General features: G+C 37.5%; 2 protein-coding genes across 3 annotated transcripts in view; both read right to left on the bottom strand.

Annotated features, from left to right (window-relative positions):
- Window positions 1–8,594, bottom strand: part of vps4a (vacuolar protein sorting 4 homolog A) — a 31,409-nt gene extending 22,815 nt beyond the window's left edge. Inside the window, exons 1-2 of one of the 2 annotated variants that reach the window (XM_079809896.1) lie at window positions 8,385–8,594; window positions 1,279–1,390 (exon numbers count right to left, since the gene is read on the bottom strand). In XM_079809896.1, coding sequence (XP_079666022.1) covers window positions 1,279–1,390; window positions 8,385–8,405 — 133 coding nt within the window. In that variant the 5' untranslated portion in view covers window positions 8,406–8,594. Of the gene's footprint in view, window positions 1–1,278; window positions 1,391–3,263; window positions 3,411–8,384 lie in introns of those variants that run through there. The other variant, XM_079809897.1, reaches the window with a different exon arrangement.
- Window positions 8,595–9,575: 981 nt separating this feature from the next.
- Window positions 9,576–27,426, bottom strand: part of sntb2 (syntrophin, beta 2) — a 28,681-nt gene continuing 10,830 nt past the window's right edge. The window contains exons 2-7 of the mRNA XM_079809684.1: window positions 26,031–26,232; window positions 24,212–24,419; window positions 16,450–16,592; window positions 15,432–15,628; window positions 14,296–14,474; window positions 9,576–11,644 (exon numbers count right to left, since the gene is read on the bottom strand). Of these exons, the coding sequence (XP_079665810.1) occupies window positions 11,552–11,644; window positions 14,296–14,474; window positions 15,432–15,628; window positions 16,450–16,592; window positions 24,212–24,419; window positions 26,031–26,232 (1,022 nt within the window). The 3' untranslated portion in view covers window positions 9,576–11,551. The remainder of the gene's footprint in view (window positions 11,645–14,295; window positions 14,475–15,431; window positions 15,629–16,449; window positions 16,593–24,211; window positions 24,420–26,030; window positions 26,233–27,426) is intronic.

Here is a 27,426-nt window from a genome sequence, read left to right as displayed (position 1 = left end):
CGCGGACATGGCAACCCAGTGCAGTTGAGTTCTGTTGACATTTGATAACTAACGTTATGCGTCGCTCCGTTGCTCTGATTGGTTGTAGGTCTATCCAATTGAGGTCTTTCCTGGTTCGGTTGAAACACGCCCCATAATCACAGCCCAACGGAGCAGTATCAGACTCATATTCTGACTAGAATTGAATATGACGACATCAGGCTAATTCTGATGCTTTTGATTGGCTCTTGTTTGAATTTGCAGCGTCTGACAATTACATCAATCCACATCGCCACTGAAAGCTTTACGTACAACCCGTCTGAGAGTTGCCACCATGGCAAGTGATAAAAATGTGTTTCAGTGCTGAAAAATAGAAAAGTAATCCAAAGTAATCAAATGTAATCAGTTACACTACTTTAATAAAGTCATTGAAATAGTTACACTATTAATTACATTTTAAATTGGGTAAGTTGTAATCTGCAACCTATTACATTTCCAAAGTAACCTTCCCAACACTGGTAACAGGACAGTTTTGAGTGTCATTGTTGTCATCTGGAGCACCGTGAGTTTTCCCGGTGGGCCGGCTTATTGCAATATAAATAACATAGTAGGCCTACATTTACCAATAGACAGACGCTCATTTGACCTCCTTAAGATCATCACTCAATATTTCATACTTTATCCAATGGTATATAATTACTAAATAAATAGTTAAAAACTTAAAACATATGCTGTTTATGCTAATAATAAGTGATGTTACCTACATTTTAGACACAATATTGTCAACATTGATTGTTTTTGCTCCAAAATAGTCCCAAAAAGAGTCACAGCAGAATGTTTGCGTCTCCATTCATCACTTGCTTCATTCCTGAATAAATCAGCTGTTTTGAACAAGTAAGTTGAATCAATGAATCAATGCATTTGTAAACAGTATGCGTTAATACATCTAAATGCCATTTCATTTTGTCTGATTTCATTCGATTGGTAACAGCTCTATAATGTTAATATTCCAATTGCATTTATTGAATAGGCTAAATGTAAAAAAAAAAATTAATAGAAGGGGCCCCTGACATTTAAAAAGGTCCTAGTCCGCCCTGCTGGAGCTGCTGTGTAACTGCAGTGTTGCATAGCGTGTTCATTTTTTGGGGGGCGGAGCGATGAAGGGAGGGGTGTGTTTGTTTGGGTGTCGATTTCAAATATCAACAGTGTTTCTCAGAAATTGCTTAATGCACCTTTAACTGTTTAATTTAATTTTGAATTACACTCAGCAGATGTAGTTCACCAATTAGACTGACTCACATTTGATGGCGTGCAGGAAATACTCCACGGCATGCTGGTAGAGTCTCAGTGCCTCCTCATAGTTCTTGGCCTTGTCCTCCTCTGTGGCTTTAGTCACCAGCTCAATCGCTTTCTGAACAAGAAAAGACATTAAGAGTTACTGATTTAAATAGCGTTATTGAAGCCTCTGTGTAATACAGAACAAAATATTACTTATACGGCCATTTCGGGCAAACTCAGCCAGAGGTCTGTGGCTCAAATATTTGTTTTTTCCCCTAGGTTAAAGAGAGCACCTATCATGGAATTTTGAAATTTACCTTTCATGTAGTGTGTAACATAGATCTAAGTGAACAAAAACATCCTGCAAAGTTTGAAATATGACAGTGCACCGTATATATAGTTATTTTCTTTCAAAAGTAAGAGTCGATTCTGAGTCATTTTTAAGAATCGTTAGAAGACCGAAGCTTTTTCTCTGACTAGATGACGTCAACTTGTCAAGTTATTTGAATACGATACGCCCACTTATTGCGCTCCAAGACGCCAGTGAAAACTAGAAAACATCATGGCGACGAGACCCTGTGTTCTGAAGTGCGACTCAAAAGCAAACTTTTTTCATCTGCCCAAGGATGAGCATTTTGAAGACTAAGTAGTAGGGTTGGGCGATGTCCCCTAAATTGGCAGTTGACGATGTTTACAGTAAAACATCGCGATGGTCGATGATATCGTCGGGTTTTTTTTTAGGTAGGTAATTTACTATATCTCATTAGATAAATATTTTTTTTCTACTTAAAACTATAATTTCGTTATTTTACTAACCCAAATAATGACTCATCCGCGCTAGGTTGCACGTGAGGGGAAAAAGTAGCTTCCTTCCACTTAAGAAGAGTTGCTCTTTTTATTTTAATATATCTCTTTACATAAATACTATTGTCTACTTTAAAAATATTATTTCGTTATTTTACTAACACAGTGTTTTGTATGTGAATGCTGTTTCACGTGAATATTACCACAGGAGTGAAGCACAAAGCTTTGTTTAGCCTAGAAAGGAAATAAATTAGCACTTCTTTATTCTGTTTTGCGACCCGATTTTCCATGAATTTTAACAATAGGCCTGGTCCATTTTATCCCAATGGACATGGACATCTCGTTTCCTTTACCAAATCTTCACTCGCGTCGCACCCATTTTCCCTGGGGATTATAAACGTTTCTTCCTTTCGATTTCTTATAATTAAGTCTATTATAACTATTCACATCCTTTACTGTGGTAAAATATAAAAAAACACTGTAGGACGAATACCTTTTTACTTCACATTTTATTCAACACAGTTTGTTCTTGTTATTAAACATGGTAAGGCGCTTCAAGTTTATTTGTATATCAAGTTTATAGCGTCCATCGGCACAACCCTACTAAGTAGCTTGAAGACAAACCATACATCGTCGCGATTGTGTGTTTATTAGTCTTCAAATGTCTCTATTTGCATGTTTTGCGATCTCAGGAAGCTTTTATTATGGACTTCTATTATGGCACATGGTATCTTCTTCATCTGTCTGTACCATATATGGACTACATGTGCACAGAGCGCCCTCCGGCTGCCAGTATGAATTGAAAACAACACATAAGAGACTCAATCGCTCATGATTAGGCTACATCTGCGCATTTTGAGGAAGTATTGAATTAAAAATACTCCTCTGTTTAGAAATTTGACACAGACATATGAGAATCTATCAATATTTCTCCTCATCTGCACACTTTTGAACTAAAAGCCCTGAGGGATGTTGATTTGTCGCGAGTCTTCGTGAGGAGAATAGAGGAGTTTTTTTATGAATCAGCTGAGGCTCATATTACAATCAAACTGTACCGACGCGGTTTTCATATTCATAACTCCTGACACATATTAACAAATTACTGTCACTATAAGACTTTGAGAATAAAACAGAGGTAAAAAATGGAAGCTTGACTCTTAGATCTTTTAAATGATGTACAGATTGACATGGTAATTACTTACATCTGACAGTCATTTGAGCTAATGTAAACAAATAAAGCTTGAGGACGAATGCGCCCTCAATCCAGTGAAGAGGTTCCGAAAACCATTTATGGTGATGGGCGTTCCGTTTCCGAAAATATCTGCACAGACTATACCAATCACAACTGACTGGGTCATCGGACCAATCACCGCAGACTAGCGTCATGTAAAGGCGGGGTTTTGAAAAGTGAATCACTAAAGCAATCATTTGAGAATCGCTGTCAAAACAGGTAAAAATAAATGCATATTATAAGAAAACTTAAGTCTTTTTTGTCATTGCATGCATGCAAAACTGTTGTTGGGGACTTCTAAAACAATATTTGGAACATTTTAAATGCCATAATAGGTGCTCTTTAAATAAAAACAAATGAAGATATTTACTTAGAAAAAATATTATTTCTTGAAGGGTGTTTTAAATCACATTTTCCAGTTAATGTTTTAAACAAGTTTTCAAAGAAAGTGTTTGTATTATTTCTACATATCTTTTTAGATAACTGGTATGGCATTTCATGCTTTTCATCTTCAGAAACATCTTTCTTCCTCTCCATATTGCATGAAAACTGTGACTTGCTCAATAATGTGGAACAACCTCTTTAAGGAGGGTTTCCATTTACCCAAGTAGACCTGGCAAACTATGTTGGAGAATTACGCTGATTATGTGATATAAACAAGATTATGTATAAATAAGATTATGACTAGGCCTTCTGTAATGAGAGGGTCTTGGAAGAACATGGAAAACTACTGGGAGATTGCATCATTTGGTGTATGGGCACGGAAGTGAGGCATAGGTGACCGGTGAAGCGTTAAGAGAATGGTCCCGCTCATGTAAAGAGGAACTCACATGTACAAAAGTTTTCACAGCCTTTGCTCAATACTTTGTTGAAGCACCTTTGGCTCCAATTACAGCCTCAAGTCTTTTTGAGTTTGATGCTACAAGCTTGGCACACCTATTTTTGGACAGTTTCTCACATTCTTCTTGGCAGGACCTCTCAAGCTCCATCAGGTTTGGATGGGGAGCGTCAGTGTAAAGCCATTTTCAGATCTCTCCAGAGATGCTCAATCGGGTTCAAGTCTGGGCTCTTACTGGGCCACACAAGGACATCCACTCCTTTGTTATCTTGGCTGTGTGCTTAAGGGTCGTTGTCCTGTTGGAAGATGAACCTTCACCCCAGTCTGAGGTCCAGAGCACTCTGGAGCAAGATTTCATCAAGGATGTCTCTGTACATTGCTGCATTCATATTTCCCTCGATCTTGACAATTCTCCCAGTTCCTGCCGCTGAATAACACCCCCACAGCATGATGCTGCCACCACCATGCTTCACCGTAGGGATGGTATTGGCCAGGTGATGACTGGAGCCTGGTTTCCTCCAGACATGACGCTTGCCATTCAGGCCAAAGAGTTCAAACTTTGTTTCATCAGACCAGAGTTTTGTTTTCTCATGGTCTGAGAGTCCTTCAGGTGCCTTTTGGCAAACTCCAGGCGGACTGTCATGTGCCGTTACTGAGGAGTGGCTTCCGTCTGGCCACTCTATCATAAAGGCCTGATTGGTGGAGTGCTGCAGAGATGGTTGTTCTTCTAGAAGGTTCTCCCCAATTGCTCAGTTTGGCCAGGCGGCCAGCTCTATGAAGAGTCCTCGTGGTTCCAAACTTCTTCTATTTACCATGGAGGCCACTGTGCTCATTGGTAGGCCTGTCGCGATAGTCAATAAATCAATTAATCGCACAATAAAAAAAAAAATTAGCTCGATAATTTTTCCGGCCGCGATAATTTCCAGCGTCAGTTTTAATATCCTTTTTTGCCGAGCGTTACATTATATGATCACGCTCTTATACATGTAAATGCTTCTAAGCGCGACAAGACACAAGAGAATGCGCTGTATGTGTGTGTGTGTGTGTGTGTGTGTGTGTGTGTGTGTGTGTGTGTGTGTGTGTGTGTGTGTGTCAGTGTCCTGTTTATATGGCTGTGTCTCATGTCAACTAATCGAGGGACACTCTGACACACACACACACACACACACACACACACACACACACACACACACACACACACACACACACACACACACACACACACACACACACACACACACACACACACACACACACACACACACACACACACACACACACACACACACACACACACACACACACACACACACACACACACACACACACTCGACGCAGTCTCCTGCTCCCATTGAGTTCTCTTTTGCTCATGGACAATTAATAACAACAACACCACAGAGAATTTTGAGTATTCTCATATTAGGAGTCTTAAATGAACTTAAAGAGTTGTGAGGAAATGAGATGACGCGGATCTCACGCGCTGTCCCGCGCATGTTCGGCTGCGGCTGTTAAAGTGACAGGAGGACTGATGATGCCTGTCATTAATGCTCATCAAAGCTCATCAAAGAACAACGGGAACAGAGAAAATTGTAGCTTTAATGATGATTCATCTATATTTAATTTATTACTTATGCAGTTAAGAAAGGTGTTTGATAACTATTACATTTCTGTATATGTCTAACAGGGAAGGCCATGGGTGAATATAACATTTATTATAATGGGTTTATGTAAAGATTGTTTTAAGTCACTTAAATTAAGTTTTTTTTTTAAAGCCTAATAAATGTTGAAATTGGGAGCTTTCAGTTATACTGTAATGTAGCGTCATTAATGTTTCATAGAGACATGAGTATCAGTGATACTGGCCTTCATTCATAAAAACATGACAATACAACACATATTTAAAATATGCTGTCAATAAATTGTTTCTACATTAATTTGGAGAGTAACTGAAATTATTACAATATCAAAACATTAAAAACGTATTAATCGTGATTAATTACAGAAAAAATGTGATTTAATTAGTTTTTTTTTGATTGATTCCCAGCACTATCTAAAACACAATCATCCGTTGCAGTTTTCCCAGCTGTTTATTCAAGTGTATTTTTTTGTTAAAGCTACACTGTGTAACTTTTTTAGTTTGTTCTTAGCTAAAAACACTTAGTTCTTTCAAAAATATATGTGCTCATTAATGTATATTTACTTCTTTCAAGTAATAAAGTATTCTTGTAAGTTTATAATATGCCATTGAAAATACATATGGGTGAGGGGTTCGAATGCGGGTCGCCATGTTGCCCCCCCATCTTGAAAGTACATCAGCCAAAGAGGGACATACCCGTGAATTCAAGTTTTGCCTTTCGCGTTTTAACTCTCGATGGCACCGTGTCGAATGTGGACGAGGTCGAGCTGGAAGCCATATTAATCTTGGACTAAATCGGCCACCGTAAGAGTTAAAACGAAATCGGAATTGAGAGGAAGAGAAACTAATATACACTGGATGGTCATATACCTTTTAACCGCTAGATGGGGGAAAATATCACACAGTGTAGCTTTAACTGACTGAGTGTCCATTGCTTTTTTTGTTTTGTTTATTTATTGTGGATGTTTAAAATGCTTTCCATTTTCAGTGTTAAAAAGTCTTAAGAAATAAAAGTTTATCGATCTTTAAAAAAGGTGTACCTGCATTATTATGCCATTATCATTATTTTAGATGAAAATGGTCTCAGAACGACAATATTATCGTTTATCGCAATAATTTCTTGGCCAATTTATCGTCCAGCAAAATGTGTTATCGTGACAGGCCTACTCATTGGGACCTTCGATGCTGCAGAAATGTTTCTGTACCCTTCCCCAGATCTGTGCCTCGATACAATAAGGACTTCATGGATTGGCTTGTGCTTTGACATGCACTGTTAACTGTAGAACCTTATATAGACAGGTGTGTGCCTTTCCAAATTATGTCCAATCAACTGAATTTACCACAGGTGGACTCCAATCAAGTTGTAGAAACATCTCAGGATGATCAGTGGAAACAGGAGCACCTGAGCTCAGTTTTGAGTGTCATGGCAAAGGCTGTGAATACTTTTATACATGTGATTTTTATTTTTTATTTTTAATAAATTTGCAAAGATTTCAAACAAACATCTTTCACTGTGTCATTATGGGGTATTGTTTGCGGAATTTTGAGGAAAATAATGAATTTAATCAATTTTGGAATAAGGCTGTAACATACATTTTTTTGGAAAAAGTGAAGTGCAGTGAACACTTTCCGGATGCACAGTTTGGATGCATTGGAATGTTGCTCACCTGTCTAATAAAACGCATAATCATTAAAGCGCCTTTGGTGTTTCCAAGGTTTCTAAAAAATAAAACGGAAATCGAGAGTAACGCGGGTATGATGTCACTGATGGGCAATGCTCGGACGCGCTTATTTCTCTGGATTTAAACAATCCTGGGAACATTTGGAATAATGCAAGTACACAAGTCAACAAAATATATAACATTGTTCTAATGTTTTTTTTTTGTGGATATTTTAATCCAAAAATCTTACATATTGTGCCTTTAAATCAATAAGGGTTGGGGAGAGACATCGAGTGACAGTTCAAACAAATGAAGTAATAGCCTTGCAAATTGCTCTTATTTTGGGGAGGAATTCTGTACATATTGAGTAAAACACGAGCTTCAGCAATTCTGTGTACAATCAACTTAAACTGCTTTGCCTTTATATTTGGCCTTTTTCCAAATATTCAAGAGTGTGTGAGAACCCTACGGACAGCTTTGGAGATCTGGTATGATTTTTTTTCTCTCTCTGAGTGAATTCTGAGTAAATATTGATACTCATTTAATTTCTGCCACTGCATGTACTGTGTACATTTGATTTGCTGTCCTTTAATGGTAGACAGACAGCCTGACAGATTGATAGGCCTGCTGGAAATATATCTACATCAGTCAGTCATTCAAAACATGAATTCATTAATGCAGTGTAAATTTGCAAATACATCTCGCTTGATGTATAACAGTCTTATTTTCAATGTCTTATAAATTAATATAAACTGAAGTGAGGTTTTGTATATGGCTCCTTATGTCCCTTTAACATATTCTTCGCCGATTTCTGATATCATGTTTACAACTGTTCAAAGCCCCTGTCGTGTGTGAATTATGAAGGACCAGTAAGTACAGATGATTTGTCCAGTAAATGTTCAGTTAATAATATGATTATATGAGGATGAGCTAGAGCTAAAGCTAATGTAAACTCACCTGCAGTGTTGACGTTGTCATTTCATCTCACGCGCCAGCGGTTTCACTGCAGTCTCCTATTGTTACTACTTATAATATATTCAAATTGCTCGTTAAATAACGAGAACAATACAATAGTTAAATTAATGAAGGTTCATATGTGGTACAAGTAAGCATAGAAACGGAAGTTGCTACCATCCAGTGTTCACTACTGTACTGTCCCCCGGAAACGAAAGCTGTACACGTTTGTTCCATAGCTTAATATATCATTTAAAAAATATATAATAAAATGTAAAAATATAATAAAACGTAATATAATTTGTATAATATACATTTCTTAATATAATAATTTAATAGCATATAATTTAATATAACTTAATTTAATATTATATAATTTAATTTAATATAACTTAAAATAATATAACATGATATAATATAATATATAGTATAATTTAATACAATATAATACAACTTAATTTAATTTAACAATTTAATATAACAATTCAATAAAATATAATATAACTTAATTTAATATAATATAACATAACTTAATAAAATATAACTTAATTTAATATAACATGATATAATTAATATATAGTATAATTTAATAAAATATAATACAACTTAATTTAATATAACAATTCAATAAAATATAATACAACTTAATTTAATATAATATAACAACATAATTTAATATATGATTCATATAAAATATAGTATAGTATAATTTAATACAATATAATACAACTTAATTTAATTTAACAATTTAATATAACAATTCAATAAAATATAATATAACTTAATTTAATATAATATAACATAACTTAATAAAATATAACTTAATTTAATATAACATGGTATAATTAATATATAGTATAATTTAAAAAAAATATAATACAACTTAATTTAATATAACAATTCAATAAAATATAATATAACTTAATTTAATATAATATAACATAACTTAATAAAATATAACTTAATTTAATATAACATGATATAATTAATATATAGTATAATTTAATAAAATATAATACAACTTAATTTAATATAACAATTCAATAAAATATAATACAACTTAATTTAATATAATATAACAACATAATTTAATATATGATTCATATAAAATATAGTATAATATAATAAAATATAATATTATGTAATTTAATTTAATATAACAACATAATAAAATAAAATATAAAACACTCATTTAATTAAGGTGTTTTATTTATATACGACATTTACATACAGACATAATGCATAGCTTCTGGTTACAGGCTTTGAGTTATCATACACATACAAATATTAGCATTTTTGCATTTGATTGTGTACTGCAAGCTGCCAAGTGAACTTTGGTTTAAACATTTCCTCCTCAAAACAAACAAGAATCAAGCTATTAACTCAAAACACTAAACAAATAATGAAGTGAGGCATGATCTACGGGTTTATAAAGTACATTCATAGTCTGAAGCATTGGTCATGTCAAATATCAGGCAGATGACAGGTCCAAACATATCACTTACACAAGTGCAATTTATTAACTAGGCCAAGTGTTTTTAACACAGCTTCATAGTTAAGACACCGCACAATGCAATGGGTCTCAGTAAGAGGTCTGACATCGTAGCATTAATGAAAATAATATGGCGTGCATAAGATGTCCAAAACTATGATGGATCACCAACCTCAGAGAGGGAAAGAAGAATCAATAATAACTGCCAAAAGGGTCACGTCTTCTCCGCGTGAATAAAAACTCTTTTCCCCCCACATTTTCAAATATTTATTGTATTAGTACATACAATAGACTATAAAAGTTTAAGGGCACTTAAACACGTCACAGAGGTTGTATGTGTGGTCCTTTTAAAAAAAAAGGACCTAACCACCTAACACCTACTTGTGGAGTGACCCTTGTGCTAAAATATTGCTTCTGTTAACCTTGTGCAATGGTTATGAAGGAATGCGACATTATTACCTCCACAGTCATATTGTTCATATTCCTTTCCTACATAAACATACTGCCTCCATTGTGCGTGCGGTCTAACGCAATGAAACGTTTGAAGGAATGTTTTCAGTAACTGTTAAACTATGGCATCTGTGAATGCTTTTGCAAAGTCTAAAGGCTGAAAAGATTGGTTACTATAGGAGATAATGTGCTCGACTCAGTTTGCATTACATGCATTACATAAACAACTAATATGTTAATAAAGAATATATACTGATGCTATAATTGACATTACTGATAGATAAAGCGAATTTGCCACATATCAGTGCTAATAACACGGTCCCCACACCTTCTGACCAATGGATTTCCATGACTTTTTCAGTCTTGGACGATTAAAAATTGTTTTATAAAGATTGTACTCACAAAAGGCTAAGTTGTTTAAGAGCTAATTATATCTAGAAAAAAATACTCTTACTATAGAAATAATTTCTCCATGATTTCTTTCATTTCAAAGTTGCAAGTTTCCAAAAATGGAAATCTGTAAATTTGCTGATATTTGAGAGTTGGGTATCCTGTAATAAGGACTTATCACTTATCTAATGCAGATCACGTCGTAATTATTTAAAAAAAAAAAATAATAATAATAATCAAGGCCTGGAGCTGGCTTGGTCATAAACAGGATTTTTTTTTCTTCATGACATGTAAAGAACAGATATAAAACATTCCTATATGTTGATTTCGAAACAGTCTTTGAACTCAATTAATCCTATTCAACACCTTATATAGGAGAGCTTTTGGTCAGTCATGAGGGAATGCATTTAAAGCTTCATTTTCTCCATATTTGCATGAACAGCAGTCTGTTACTGCCCTGTTCAAATTACATTCCTTTAGATTATAACACATAGATGTAACAGTCTTTGCCATGCAATACATATAAACATAAATACAGGAGTGAAAAACAAACAATAATACAAGAATAATGTTCATTTTGGTTATTTTGCAAAGCTTTACTGTGATCTTGTGCCTGAAAAATATCTGTAAAAGCTTGTTGACGCTAGATGAGAAGGCACGACTGGTGTTCCTGATCGGAGGAAAATAAGTTTGCATTCTGCTTTAGAAAGCCACACACACAACAACTGAACAAATGTGTCAGCTAGAAGACAAGTAGAACTATGAAAACACTGCTTGAGTAATAGTAGCGGTCAATAAACCAATGAAATAAATGAACCTCAATCATTCCCTGTTGATTTTACGTGAGCAGTCCCAAACGAGCCAGTTTGGCTGAGAGAAACGAATGAAGCACAAAGACCACGGGCTTCGGTCCCGAGTGAAGCTCAAACACCTACAAGAGAGAAAAAAAGAAAAAGAAATGATATCTTCACATTCATTTCAAATTGTCCAGTGACATCCTTAGACATGCGATTCATTCGTTTTGGGTGTAACGTGCAATAAACCAATCAGAGTCTCATCTCCCATTCCCTTTAAAAGCCAGTAGCGTTTGCACCATGGCGGATTCGCTATTTACATGGCGGAATTTGCAAGTGTAACAGTTGCAGTAACAGTACAAGCACTATTGTTGGAATAGACCATTAATGTAATATAATAACACTGTTCATCCAAGTGATTGTGTGTTCTTCAGTTAATATTTTATGCTATTGTTTTTATTATAATTTTTTATTTAGTTGCTTTAATTGCTGCTTTAAAATAGCAAGCAATCATTATAAATGTACAGCATAGCCTACGTACAGTAGAAATTCACTAAATTTGTTTTCATAAGAACATTTTGGCCATTGTCATTTTATACTACACATTGTTTGGAGGGCAGCATTGGGCAGAATGCGGGATGATATTGTTTAAAATAATGGATTAAAATAACAAAAAATTGGTATAATTGGTTTATTTTTCATCAAAATAATCGTTAGTTGCAGCCCTATGAATTGTTTTGAAAATCTAGTTGGTCCGAGTCGATGACCATGCCAGCAAAAATGTATTAAAAGCTTTTTGATAGCCCAAACCTTTCTTGAATAACACAACAAAGTAAATATGCGTTGATGTGCCAAGATAAATCTGAGGCTGTAACTGCAACGCTTTGGCATACTGACACCAAACTTTGTATGCGTTGTCACCTCACACTGATCACACCACACCAATTTGAACATATTTGTCAAAAGTGATAAGCAATTAAATACAATTACTAGTGATTATGTTTATGATTTTTCAGCCATTTTGCCCTAAATAATCTAAAAATGCATTTGTCATATGCTCCCAACAATTGTTGTATATCTCCTAGTTAATCTTTTTTTGTGTGCATGGCCCCTTAATTGCAGCTTGCAGCTATATTTTAAAATGTATTTATTTATTTGATGACAAAACTGAATTTTCACATTCAGATTAAAAGAGTTTAGACAAACTGGCAGATTATACCCACGCTAATCTTCCTTCAAGTTTCAAGCAATGGAGATTAACAATATTTCTGAAAAAAATCAAGTACTTCTGAATTGTTCTCCAATTTTGATCTCCACTGTATGTATTATATACACACCGATCAGGCACAACATTATGACCACAGGTGAAGTGAATAACACTGATTATCTCTTCATCACGGCACCTGTTAGTGGGTGGGATAAATTAGGCAGCAAGTGAACATTTTGTCCTCAAATTTGATGTGTTCGAAGCAGAAAAAATAGGCAAGCATAAGGATTTGAGCGAGTTTGACAAGGGCCACATTGTGATGGCTAGACGACTGGGTCAGAGCATCTCCAGAACTGCAGCTCTTGTGGGGTGTTCCCGGTCTGCAGTGGTCAGTCTCTATCAAAAGTGCTCCAAGGAAGGAACAGTGGTGAACCGGCGACAGGGTCATGGGCGGCCAAGGCTATATGCATATATATTAGGGGTGTAATGGTACACAAAACTGACGGTTCGGTACGTACCTCGGTTTTGAAGTCACAGTTCGGTACGGATTCGGTACAGCAGTTTTACAAAATTGCTTTTTATTCATTTTTATTCAGCAGTGGTTTAATGAAAAAAATTGTGTCTGTCCTTAAATGAATTCAGTTATAACTAAAAGTTTCTTAAAGATAATGCTGTAAACTATATAGGGAGCCCATACTTACATATTGCTATTAAAGATTAACAACAGAGCCCAAACTATTAGCCTAAATTAATTTGCTATTTATTTTTAGACATAATAATCAACACTCATATAAGCTTCACATAAGGCAGTTTTTGCATTAACATCTAAATCTAATTATTATTATTTTTTCTCCAATTTGTTGTTGAAATATAATCATTTAGTGGCTGTAATTTTCATGACAGGTTTATTTAAACATACATTAAATAAACAAGACATCACTAACAGGCTAAGTAGTATATAATGAATATATATAGGCTAATATAATGAATATAACGGCTAATATAGTGCATGTATTCAGTGAAAGAGTTAATCTCTCTAGTGAACTCACAGCTGTGGACACTGAATGACTTCTGAGGTAAACGTGATTCTACATGACATTGTTTACAAGCTGTTTTATTGTCTTTCCGCGGTTGAAACACCGGTGGAGCGATTACACAACATACGATTCGTTTCAGTGAGTTGTAATGTATCCTCAACATACCTTAAGATATTAATTTATGTTTATTGTTTAGGAAGAGATGATCGCGTTCACTCGCGCGCCGCACGCTGCCGCTTGAGGTTGAACTGATACGCGTCTATCAGTCACGTCACATTACAGAGCGTTAAAACGGCATTTATCGTTTGAATTTTGTGATAAAATTGACTGAATACTCAATATGTTCGTGTGGGAACTCGGATTGAAGTGTGTTCCGCGCTTTAAAGAAGCCGACTGTTAACTGTTAAAGATTGCATTCATAACCGTTCGGTACACGCGCGCACCGAACCGAGAGCCCTGTACCGGAACGGTTCAATACGAATACGTGTACCGTTACACCCCTAATATATATATATATATGACAGGTAAATACAATATGTCATACCATTTCGCCCTCTGGAGCACCAAAGTCCAGGTAAAGATTCCTGACTCCATCATCTGCAGACATCTTGAGCCGCTCATATGGAAAGTGAAACAGCACAGGTTCGCCAGATTCCCGCGTCACAGTGAAACCTCTGTCATAATGCAGGATCAGACGAACGTCCTGTCCGTTCAACACACAGCCTGAGGGGTGCAGACAAACACACAAATAAAAACCATGACAGGGTGAATTAATGTGACTTTATAATTTATGGGCTGTCTGGAACTCAGGAAGGAAAACACTGAATATTTCCAACATTTCCTCCAGCCAGCTATTGTTCCACACCACAGAGGAAAAGATCTCTCAATCCAGCTTTTTTTTCCCCCACTCAGTTATCCCTTTGCTAAGCCCAATGGATACTCAGACAAGTGTTACAGAACATCCCGCAGGAATGAATTTGGACTTTTCAAAGAAAAATGCAATTCTCAATAAAATGTCACTTTAATTTGGTTCTTGTAAGATTAATATTCATTCAGCGTGTATAACACTATAAGAACACTTTAATTAATTAAAAGCACACTGCCTTTTAAATAATGAATTCATTCATTCATTTATTGTTAAATTACAAAAAGTATTGTGATTAAAAACTGCATTTCATTGCAATCAGTATGATACAAGACTGTGAACTTATTTAAAAGTTAAATAAATAAACATTAACCTATTAAAATTTCAACGAGTTGTTGATTGGATGTTAAAATGTGGGTGTTGCCCTTAAAACTTGAGGCAAATGAACACAAGCTTGCAGGGGCGGGGTTTAAGTCCTGCATATGTCACCAGAGAGAAATCCGTCAGTTTAACCAGAAGTTTTTTTATTATTATGAGGTCGAAATAAAAAAAAAGGAAACTTACATTAATCATTCACAATAAGATCTATAACATGCATTTAGAAAATCGATAGGGTGAATTTTAAATTCATGCCGAAATTATTCAAATTGTCATGACTTCTATGGACTTACATAAATGACAAAAACAATACAAATTTGTCTAATAATAATACAGAGATGGCCATGTTTGCTAAAGTAGGATTGGTCTGTAAATGTTTTAAGGCGGGTCTTAGTGAAGGGTAGATGCCTTTCTGATTTGTATAATCACACACACACCTATGGAAACCTCTTTGATGAGTTCAGCAGCCGAATGTCCGCCCTGCACCAGCGCACGTGTCCATGTGGACAGATCCCAGTGTGTCTCCACACGAAACACATGAGACTCGATCCCTCGACCTGTGCCTGTACGTGTGGCGAACACCAAATCTCCACCCAGAGCCGGAGAACTGCGGACGCTGCCCGAGTGAACAAGCCTATAGACAGAACCAAACACAAAACAGGCAAGGCAGAACAGCGTGAGTTTATTTAATATGGCCATGTCCACACTAATACGTTTTCATTTGAAAACGTATATTTTTCTCTCTGATTTGGCCTTCCGTCCGCACTGAGACGGTGTTGTAAGTCAAGGAAAACATAGCTTTTTGAAAACGCTCTCCAAAGCGGATACATTTGAAAACGCTGTCTTCGTGTTGTAGTGTGGACTGTGAAAATGTAGGTATTTGAAAACAATGATGCATGTTTAATCATGTGACGCATATTATACCAATAGGCATTCATGTTTATGCCGCTATTGTGCCTGTTATGTGCTATGTATAAAATATGTTACTTCGCTCACTCTTCATATCACAGTCCTGCAAAGATGGCACCATTTACTCGCAATTTTGAATGTTTGTGGCAAAACATTACAGCAGTTGCGTTTTCAAACATATAATGGTGAGTGAGTGCGACCAGATATTTTGCTTAATAAAATGATCCTGCCAGAAGAAATGTGTGATAACCTGATAATGTCTTGTTCTGTCTGTCATCTCAGTGAGCTTGCACAGTAAGGTGAATTTAGCGTTTTCTGACGTTTCAGTGTAGACAAGAAACTTGATAACGCTAGTGTGGACGGAGAGCGTTTTAAAATGAAAAAGCGTTTTAAAAGTTTTAATATAGACGTAGCCTAAAAGACTGGGAAGACAATACACATTTTTAAAAAAGATGTTAAGTACCCTGTTTTAATGGAAGGGTCACAGAGAGGGTGGAAATACTAAATTACAAATGCTTAAAAACATAGCTAAAGCTAAAGTTTTACCGTGTGGCGAGTAGGGGGTGTGTTAAGAGAGGAGAGGTCCAGCTCTCATGCGTCCACGGCACTGACTGGAACAGCAAGATGTCTTTCTCTGTGAGTGCCATGATGACTCGTCTGTACTGATGCCGCCCGCCATCCAGCTCAAGCTAAACACAAACACAACAATCAGACACTGAATTCATAATCCATACAGTTTCCTTATGCAAAAGGTAGGGTTGGGTACCGTTCACATTTAACTGGTACCGGTACCTGAAATTCGGTGCCTGTACCTTTAGTGATGTTTTCCTCAATAACTGTAAAGAAACTGTAAGTCATTTATAGAAGCGTTATTGATATTATGCCAGAGCTGCCTTGGTCGCTGTCTGCCATGGTCCTGAATGTTTGTATACTGTTATATGTACCCGTAAAAAAAAATTGTAGCCTACTACTAGCTACTTAATTAAATGAATTCATAAAAACAACTATTTAATGCCCCCCCCCCTTGCGTCGCGTGTGAAATGTCTTCATCCCAGGTACAGTGGCATATGTTTCAGCATGTCATATGAATATAATTTCATGGGTTTTATTTTTTTCAAACGCCAAAAGATCGCGATGCTCACGTTTACAAGCCAGTGTCATTATAGTAGCCTAGTCTATTGGTTCCCGTTTTACAGAATCTATATGATACTTCAATTCAACGTTTGAGTGGTAGGTAGGGGTGCTCCGATTGATCGGCAACCGATCTCGATCGGTCGATAATCGCTTTGGGATGACTGATCGGCGGTCTCCAAAAAGGCCGATCTCATGAACCGATCGCATGCTGACGACACATAAACCTGCACCTGCCGTGAGAGCTAGGGCATGATATGCAGCGACACCATTTCATTCTCTTTCCAGCGCGGGTAAAATAATTAAAATGCTGAAGGTGAGGTATAATTCACAGAATTTCTAGGCGCAGCCAAGGGCCGGAGGGTGTCAGGTTTGGGGACCACGCGGTTTCGTCTCTGCTCTTTGCGGATGACGTTGTCGTGTTGAACCCTTCTAACCAGGACCTTCAGCATGCATTGGGACGGTTTGCAGCCGAGTGTGAAGCGGCTGGGATGGGGATCAGCACCTCCAAATCCGAGGCCATGGTCCTCAGTCGGAAAAGGGTGGCTTGCCCACTCCAGGTTGGTGGAGAGTTCCTGCCCCAAGTGGAGGAGTTTAAGTATCTAGGGGTCTTGTTCACGAGTGAGGGGAGGATGGAACGGGAGATTGACAGACGGATCGGTGCAGCTTCTGCAGTAATGCGGTCGATGTACCGGTCTGTCGTGGTGAAGAAAGAGCTAAGCCGTAAGGCGAAGCTCTCGATTTACCGGTCAATCTACGTTCCTACTCTCACCTATGGTCATGAGCTTTGGGTCATGACCGAAAGGACAAGATCCTGGATACAGGCGGCCGAAATGAGCCGAAATACAGGCTGCCTTTCTCCGCAGGGTGGCTGGGCGTCCCTTAGAGATAGGGTGAGAAGCTCAGTCAATCGGGAGGAACTCGGAGTAGAGCTGCTGCTCCTCCACATCGAGAGGGGACAGCTGAGGTGGCTCGGGCATCTGTTCCGGATGCCTCCTGAACGCCATCCCGGGAAGGTGTTTCGGGCATGTCCAACCGGGAGGAGGCCCCGGGGAAGACCAAGGACACGCTGGAGGGACTATGTCTTCCGGCTGGCCTTGGAACGCCTCGGTGTCCCCCCGGAAGAGCTAGAGGAAGTGTCTAGGGAGAGGGAAGTCTGGGCATCTCTGCTTAGACTGCTGCCCCCGCGACCCGGCCCCGGATAAGCGGAAGAAGATGGATGGATGGATGGAGGTACAATTCATATTTCTATATTAAATAAATTACGCAGTGATTTGAAAACTTTCTGTGGGACGTAAGTTCACAAACAGCGCGCGTGAATCACCGCGTGCGCGCGCTCTCTCTCTCTCCCTTTCAAAATGCTCAAATGGCTGTAAACTGTAAATGGTAAACCCCGTCGTGACTCGCGAGTGAACGTTTGAGCAGCTGCATGTAACCGTATCCGTGTTCGCTCTTAAAGTGACAGCTGTCGAATAAACTGCTGCTGTCTCTGAGTTTCTCTTTGTCTTGTGTTATTTGATGAACCTTTATGACACTCACTGCTCTTGAATGACTAACTTTTGCAACCTTAAGTGTAAGGATTAATCTAATTTAATTTATTCAGGGAAGACCAATATTAATTTACTTTTGATTTCTTATTAAATGTCTTTAGTATTTCTTACCTCAATACTAATGTTAGACCTACCTGAAATTTTTTTTTTAAAAACAAAAATGCACTGCATGATCAAATATTTAGGTGAGATAATTATATACATTTATTATATACATTATTTGGGAAAGATGGCCTACAGTAGCCTTAAGTTATCTCATTTTCTAAAATAAACACTAGGTGGTTCTTCAAGATCTTGAGTTAATTTAGAGTTAGTTTAATTTCTACAAATGGTGCAAACTCTGCAAGATTATAGATAAAAGATTGCAATTCCCCTGCCATTCTGTGATCGGCAATCGGCAGATCATGATCTTGGTGATCGGTAATCGGCCCCAAAAATGCTGATCGGAGCATCTCTAGTGGTAGGTAATAACCATATATCGTCAATATTATAATATCAAGCTACCATAGATGAATCTGCAAATTTGAAAAATCGATTTGCATTATAGCTTGAGGCAAGACAAATAAACAAATATCACAGACATGTTAGGTTGGTATCCTAAAATATGATTTTATGTATTTACTTGCAAGAATGTAGCCCCTCCTCCTCCAGCTCACGCCAACGAGCAAACGCCGGCCCAATGTTGATCCTCGTCCTGCCTTTAATCAGATCACTTTCTCGTTTCCTCTTTTTGCTTTCCTCCGACAAAACCTTTGCTTTCTTATTTTTCTGTGCTGCTTCGGCCATGACTATAACATCCGGCAAACAAATGATAGTTGGGCTCGCACGTCCGAATTTAAGGAAGTGGGGGTGGTGGTGGAAGTGACGTATATGCCGTAAACCAGTCGAATTTTGTAGTTCTTTTTTTTCTCGGGTTACTACCCGAAACCCGAAGTTTAAAAGTACGATTAAAAACGATACAGACCCCGTCAGGCTATGGCAGACGTGTCATTCAACCTATTGTAAGTCGATGTATCATCACAAGAGTCTTGAAAATATATTATGAAGGTTGAAAAGTTACCTAGTGCTGCTTTAAAAGTACAGAGTTCGGTACCCAACCCTATGCAAAGGAGAGAAAAATTCTCTCTCAACAAATGCTGTAAACTATACAGGCAACTGCCTTGCTTGGAACATTACTATATGCAAATATATTAGTTGAGCCAATCTAAATAAACAATTTGGATATACAACTGTGTATCTAAATTTACCTGCATACACACAAAGACTATAGATATAGAAAGACTTTAGGCTAACTCCTATTATTTATTGATGGGAGAAACTGCAACGCACAATATGGCAGAAAACGTCCCGCCTTCTAAATAAAAGAGCCAATCGCTGATTGGTAAAGTCATTGTGTCACTGCAGCTGCCGTTAGAAGCTCCAGTTCCCATAGAAACCTGAAACTCGCGCTTATGACTGCACATGGGCTGGTTTAGCCTGAAAAATAAGCTTTTTTAACACTATTTGAGCATTGAATACATGCCTTCATATATAATGCTTTTAAACAATGTGTATTCAGCTCTTTTTTGAACATATAATTATTAGGCATATTTCTTTGATTGACATCATGCATTGATATAGTCTTTCAGCTGCCTTCTCAAACTTTCCCTGCAGCAGCCGTGGTTATTCCTGCCTTGTAAACGTTTCATTTCATGATCATTTTCAAGACGATTTCATAACCTTCAATAGAGAAGTGAATTGTTCAGTTCTTCGCGAGAAGTTAATCAAACGCTCTCCATGTTCCATGTGATTGGCTGTTTGCTGCACGTGCCACACTTTCAGGTGCACGCGCTTCAGAGTTAATCGCAAACTCTGGATCAAACCTGAGTTGACAGAGAACGTTTATACCGAGCGTTGTGAGACCGCTGGCTGAACCTGATCTAAACCAGTTTGGATTTCTCAACTCTAAACCAGAGGTGGAAAGAGTAACAAAATATTCTACTCAAGTAAAAGTACTATTACTTCAATGAAATTTTACTTAAGTAGAAGTAAAAGTACTTGTCTAAAAATGTACTCAAGTAAAAGTAAAAAGTAGTTCATTTAAAATGTACTCAGAGTAAAAGTTACTGAGTTACTTTTTTTTAACAGCGGGGTGGGGAACTATCCCGTGTAGGGTTGTAATAGAATTAGATTTTCACGATATGAAAACATCAGTTTCACAGCATCATGGTATTAATTATTTAATAAATAAACTGAATTATTGAATTATGGTTATTATTATCACCAGTTAAAATGGCATTAAATTAATGAACACTGTTTTGTTTTTTTGGTTGAACAAATGCTCTATTATAACAAACTTGAAACCATTTTTTTTTTATTAAAATTTCAATATAACATGTCTAATGAACTAAATAAATTATTATGAATTAGATTAACAACTTTAAGAATAATAGAGTCCTAAGAAATGTTTCTTTTTATGATTTAATACAAATACATTACCAAAACGATGGTAATCAAATACTTATCCTTTCATTTTTTTGGGCAAAGCGCTGCTGTTTTACTAAATTAAACCATGGATTTAAAAATATATTCTTAAATAATGTTTAAATTATGTAATATTATTATTGTTGTTATTACTATTATTATTATTTTGACAAGTATTCTATTGTAGGCCTACAATAGTAATATATTTGTCACAATTTCATCTAGTTAAACCGTTTATTTTGATGGGTTTTAGTGAGGACCTATTTCAGGGAAGATCTGTTTCAGAGTGTATTTGATAATGGCTTTTAATCAAATAAAATGATGAAAATGTTCATTAGGGGGTCTCAGATCAGCTCTGGAAATGTTCATACTGTATGTTCATACCCAAATATGTTTTTTGAGACGTTAAACACCACGAGCGCGAGGCTACTTAAGTATGTAGGCTAGTAGACGAAACGGCTGCTCATTCACACAGATACAAAAAAAGCAGATCATATATTCATATAGCAGTGTTTTGAGCTTTAATATTCACAGACCATGTCGCGATTTGATTTATTGTACAGCTCTACTGTCGATGTATTCATTCATCCATCAGTTTGCGTGTTTTACGTGACATCTGCGTTATACTGTAATTCCGGGATTCCCTCTGCATCACAGAAATCATTCGGCCTTAAATTATAAACGTACCTTTATCTGCACGGTGTGCAGATGGTGTTCCCGAACATGTTCTATGCGTTTCCTCCTTTGGATCAACATTTTTTTTGCTAATTTGATATCCTCTAGGACAACACCCGGCTATATTTTGTCTATATCAAAAGTATTTCCATGCTATCCAGGGGTTCACGACGGCGTTTCGCTTTCAGCTGGGTCTGACGTCTGTCCATCTCCATTTTTTTGTGATTTTTGCGTTCGTTCTCCCGCCTTCAATTCAATGCAGTCGTTTCTGGATCGCGGTTTCCCCCACTTTTGTATTATTTATTTTTACTCAGTAACGGATGTGCTTTAAAATGTAGCGAAGTACAATACTTCAAACAAAACATACTTAAGTAAAAGTAAAATTACAGATTTTTAAAACTACTTAAAAAAGTAGAAGTACGCAGAAAAACGACTCAATTACAGTAAAGCGAGTAAATGTAATTCTTTACTTTCCACCACTGCTCTAAACCTACTCTGAAACTCAGTTTGTTCAGCTAGCTTCATGCAAAAGGCCTCTGTACATATACGTAAAAAAACGAAGTATACTTTGGGATTAACCCTACTTATAACTCCATCCCTACACCTAATTAGGTCAAGCTCCACCCATTCGGTCCACAGAGGTGGAGCTTGACTAGGTCTAACTCCACCCATGAGGTCCAGATTCCCAGATGTCATTTGACGCGCAGTGAGCACTACTTGAGTTTTTCCGGCAATTAATGTTTTCACTGTTTATATGGTAGAGGGCGCTGTTACAGATCTTCTGAAATATTCTGGGGCTGTTGATGGACTTGATCTACTCTCTCTATGTTTTGATCATCGTTCTGAATGCAAGCCAGATGAAGTCTTTGACAAAAACACTATTTTCTCAGCTTCAAAATATTCTAAATAGTTGTTTTTATATGACACTTACCCACATTAAAGTGGGCAAATTTTCTTTGCTGTTCTTTATTTTGATGCATTGACTGTTTACATATTCATAAAACAAAATATGAAAGTTTTGTGATTTTGATCAAAAATGCTGCCACTGGCTTTTGTGAATGCTGGTGGGGAAAGAGAGAAGCCTACATGTAAAATTTAGATTTAAAGGTCCCGTTTTTCGTGTTTTTTTGAAGCTTTGATTGTGTTTACAGTGTACAATATAACATGTGTTCATGTTTCGCATGTAAAAAAACACAGTATTTTTCACACAATTTACTTATCTGTATACCGCTGTTTTCACTGTCCTCAAAACGGCCTGAGAATTTCCTCGTTCTATCAAGTCCCTCCTTCAGAAATACGTAAGGAGTTCTGATTGTGTCAGCGGTTGCCGTGTTGTGATTCGACAGCAGCTTAGGGCACGTTGCCCGGGAAGGTCACGCCTCTTACCATGACGGGGAGATGCATGTGCTCAAAGTACAGCGTCCCTGAAGGCCAAACAAAGGTGATTTGACTCCGGGATGAAAATAACAGCGTCTGGACGACATGGCGACAAACGCAACTGAACCGAACCGAACGCAACACTTCCTCTTCTCCACGCGGGAGCAACAAGACCACGCCCCCTTTTTTGCGTATTCTTGTGGGCGGAGGTTAGTCAACAAACTGCTCTACTGACGTCATTAAAGCAGGATGTACAGGGATGTAGTCCAAACCTGCCATTCGCTGTAGGCTTTGAAAGGGAACTTCTGTTAAATAAAATATCTCGCTTGGCATTGAACTTTGAGCTTTATAATTTTACAGGTATTATTTATGCTCTAACAGCAACATTACACACTAACTAAAGTTTGAAAAATGGGATCACGAAGAACAGGACCTTTAAATGTGCAGCATGTAAGAATGACAGCTAGTGGTGGAAACGAGTACTGCAGTCCAAATAAAAATATATAGTTTTCCCCGCCCCCTCCACCTTAGACTCGATGCTCACGTAGGTTGCCAGTTTGAGGACATGCAACAGGAACGAGCGAGCAACAATGGAAGGTGAGGAGGCTTACACACTAAGTTTATGAGATGATTTACTGCGTTTTAATGTGCTTTCGTTCATAGAGATTTTTAGATGGATGCAGAGGTTTTTTATGTCTGGTAGAATCTGCGACCTTTGACCCAGTTTGTTTGCTGGCTTCCATGGCTGCAATACGCTGTGATTTCTGGCAACTGGCAACCTGTGCTGTCGAAATACTATTGGGTAAACTGGCAATGTGCGGTATCACACAGACCAAAACAAAAACAGACATCCGACACGGAACGCACATTTCAAAGTAAAATGTAAAATGTTTTTCAAAGAAACTGAACTCGGCCTGTTTCCTAAATATCTGCAAATATATTATTGTATTTTATGCTTTAGTACAGTCAAAAGCTTACATACAAAGCTTACATTTGTACATGAGAATCACAAAAGGTTTTGCAAAGTGACCCATTTACTTCACATGTTTTGGAAGCTGCATGTCAGGATTGACCTCAGAATGCAAGAGGCATTTGGTGTGTGTTTGAGATACCTGCTCTGCCAGCCAGCCGATGTGTTTGAGCGAGCAGTGTGTGTTGGCATTAGGGTTGCTCAAGAAGGAGTTGATGTGGGCCAGCATCTGTGGCAACAGGGCAGCAATGTTTGTGTGAATGGCCGTGAACCAGGAGTGAGCAGTGGCCCCGTCTTTACACCGCAACACCACAGTGTGCTGGCCGTCCGGAGAGTGAAGCTCCAACAATCTGTCCGAAACAAAGCATCACTGAAAACTTCTCGAAAGAAATGAGTGAAGTATTATGTTACTTTTTGAAGTTACAAAATAATACTCAAATGTGACCCTGGACCACAAAACCAGTCATAAGTCACACGGGTATATTTGTGCCAATAGCCAACAATACAACAAAAATCATTAGGATATTAAAGGGTTAGTTCACTATATAACATTCTTCTTTCAGACAAATAAAATCGGAGTTAAAAATATCCTGGCTCTTCCAAGTTTTATAATGGCAGTGAATTGCTGGGTCATTATTTGTAATTAGTAATTGTTGGGTCGTTTTTGAAGTCCATAAAAGTGCATCTATCCATCATATAACTGCTCCACACAGCTCCGGGGAGTTAATAAAGGCCTTCTGAAGCGAAGTGGCGTGTTTGTGTAAGAAAAATGTCCATATTTAAAACTTTATAGACTAAAATAACTAGCTTCCGGGAGTCAGCGGTACGCAAGTCTACTTTACAGCGAGACAGAGTAACCCTTGAACCATTGACGAACGCAGAAGCGCCGAGGATTGAGCAAAACAAAACACTGGTCATGAATTAGAGACTATAATGAGAATTTTATTAAGAGAAATAGCGGAGGATTTTAATATAAGAGAAGAGGGGCTTGAGCTGGATGTTGCCCAGCCCTATCCGCGAGAGGCGTCAAAGCTTGTGATGCTTCTATATATCGCGTCAGGGGTTACTTTTTCGTCGTAAAGTCGACTTGTGTACCGCTGACCGCCGGAAGCTAGTCATTTTAGTCTATAAAGTTTTAAATATGGATATTTTTCTTACACAAATATGACACTCCGCTTCAGAAGAACTTTAACCCCCCGGAGCCGTGTGGAGCAGTTATATGATGGATAGATGCACTTTTATGGACTTCAAAAACGACCCAACAATTACTGCCATTATAAAGCTTAGATTAGCCAGGACATTTTTAGTATCACTTCGATTTTATTCGTCTGAAAGAAGAATGTCAATAAATCATGGGCTAATTTTCATTTTTGGGTGAACTATCCCTTTAAGTAAAGATCATGTTCCATGAAGATATTTTGTAAACTTCCTACCGTAAATATATATAAAAAAATATTATTAGTAATAATGTGCATTGCTAAGGACTTCACTTGGACAACTTTAAAGGTGATTTTCTCAATATTTAGGTTTTCAAATAGTTGTATCTCAGCCAAATATTGTCCTATCCTAACAAACCATACAACAATGGAAAGCCCCTTTTCAGCTTTTATTCAGCTTTCAGATGATGTGTAAATCTCAATAAATAAATAAAAAAGTTACCCTTATGACAGGTTTTATGGTCTAGGGTCACAAATAAGTAAAAAAATGTCTTTGTATTTATTTCACTATTTTATATTAATCAGCAAATACTGTCATTATAGTAATATCCTGATTCATATTTGGTTGAACTAATAATTCACAGCAAGCTAGTGTTGATTTTGGGGTGAACCTGGATATGTTTTCATGAGATTCATATCCAAATGCAACTGCCGTCTTCACAGTAGAATGACAGTCAACCCCAGGAGCAAAATGCTGCTTTTGGTTACTTTTGAAATCTTACACACACACACACAAATACACACCTGTTTTCTAGGTCAGGCATGGTGAGGTTTCGGCTGATGAAGCTCATTTTGAGCGGGATGACCTTTCTGTCACGAGTAACACTGCTCTTGGGCGAATCATCGCTGCTGCTGAGGTTTGGAGAGTGAAGACGTCCATCCCAAGGCAGATCTGCACTCATAGAGGACTTCTTAAAGAGTGGCGACACCTCCCTGATGTACTTCACTGCACACAAAACATACAGCCTTAACTGAGAATTCAATATCAGACACATCCAAAAGAAAAAGACAGCATTAATTGACAAGGCTCTTGTTTCATCACATATAGGTAGGGATGGGTATCGAGAACCGGTTTCATTCAAAGGTCCCATGGCGTGGATTGTTTTTATTATTTTATGTTTCCTGAGGTGTACTTATATTGTTAGTATGATTTTTACATCACAAAATGTCCTAATTTACAAATAAAAGGCATTTTTTCTATCTTGATATTAGCCCTCTGGCTTGAATGCTCTGTTTCAAGGGGCGTGTCTGCTGTGAGACTTCAGTGAAAACGTGATTGGCTGACATCTTTGCATTTGAAATGAGTATTAGATTATGTGGCAGAGGGGGCGTGGTTTAGCGAGATCTGCAAGCACTGCCAGAGAGAGAGAGAGAGAGAGAGAGAGAGACGGACTGCATGTGGACCAGAGAGATGGAGAGCTGGAGAAAGACTGCTGAGAAAGTTATATTGTACGGAGTTGTTGAGAGTGCTGTGAGCGCGAGTTTATTTTGCTTGTATCTGAGAGCTCTGAATAAACACAAGTCCCATTCACGCCGACCCTGTCTTCTTCCTCCTTATTTTACGAACTTTGTAACATGTGGAACCCCTCTCGAATACTTTTACTATGTTTTTTTATACCATTACAGCTGTCGAGCATTATTTGTAGATCTTTTCCCATCACATGAAAGGCTGCAGTGATGAGCATTGAGTACACAGACAGTCTGTTGATCACATGAATGCAGTGATCTCGTCATTGCAGCACGTTTTCTCTCACGAAATGCTTTGACCACGACTAACAGCAAACACAACATCGATATGAATACAGTAAGAGCTTTGTTGTGCAGCACAACAGCGTCATTCGTTATAACGGCAGTTTGGAAAAGTGTGCAGATACACTCGCGACGTGTGATTCACAGCTCCGAACATTATAAAGAGAGTGTTCTTTGATTGCTAATCTAGCATCTAATTACAACTAGACATGTGCCGGTAAACGGTAATACGATATACCGCAATAATGAACATGCACAATATTGTTATCGTGGGCACTTCAAAATACCGTGAATAATTATTTATTACGAATTATTCCGATTTTTAGAATGAATTTTAAGAATACTTTACCCATCAACCGTTTAAAATGAAAAACACGTCAAAGAGGAATGC

This window comes from Gobio gobio (assembly GCF_949357685.1).
Source record: "Gobio gobio genome assembly, chromosome: 25".
Lineage (NCBI taxonomy): Eukaryota > Metazoa > Chordata > Actinopteri > Cypriniformes > Gobionidae > Gobio > Gobio gobio.
The sequence above is the reverse complement of the archived record's forward strand: the minus strand, read 5'-3'. Positions and strand labels throughout refer to the sequence as shown.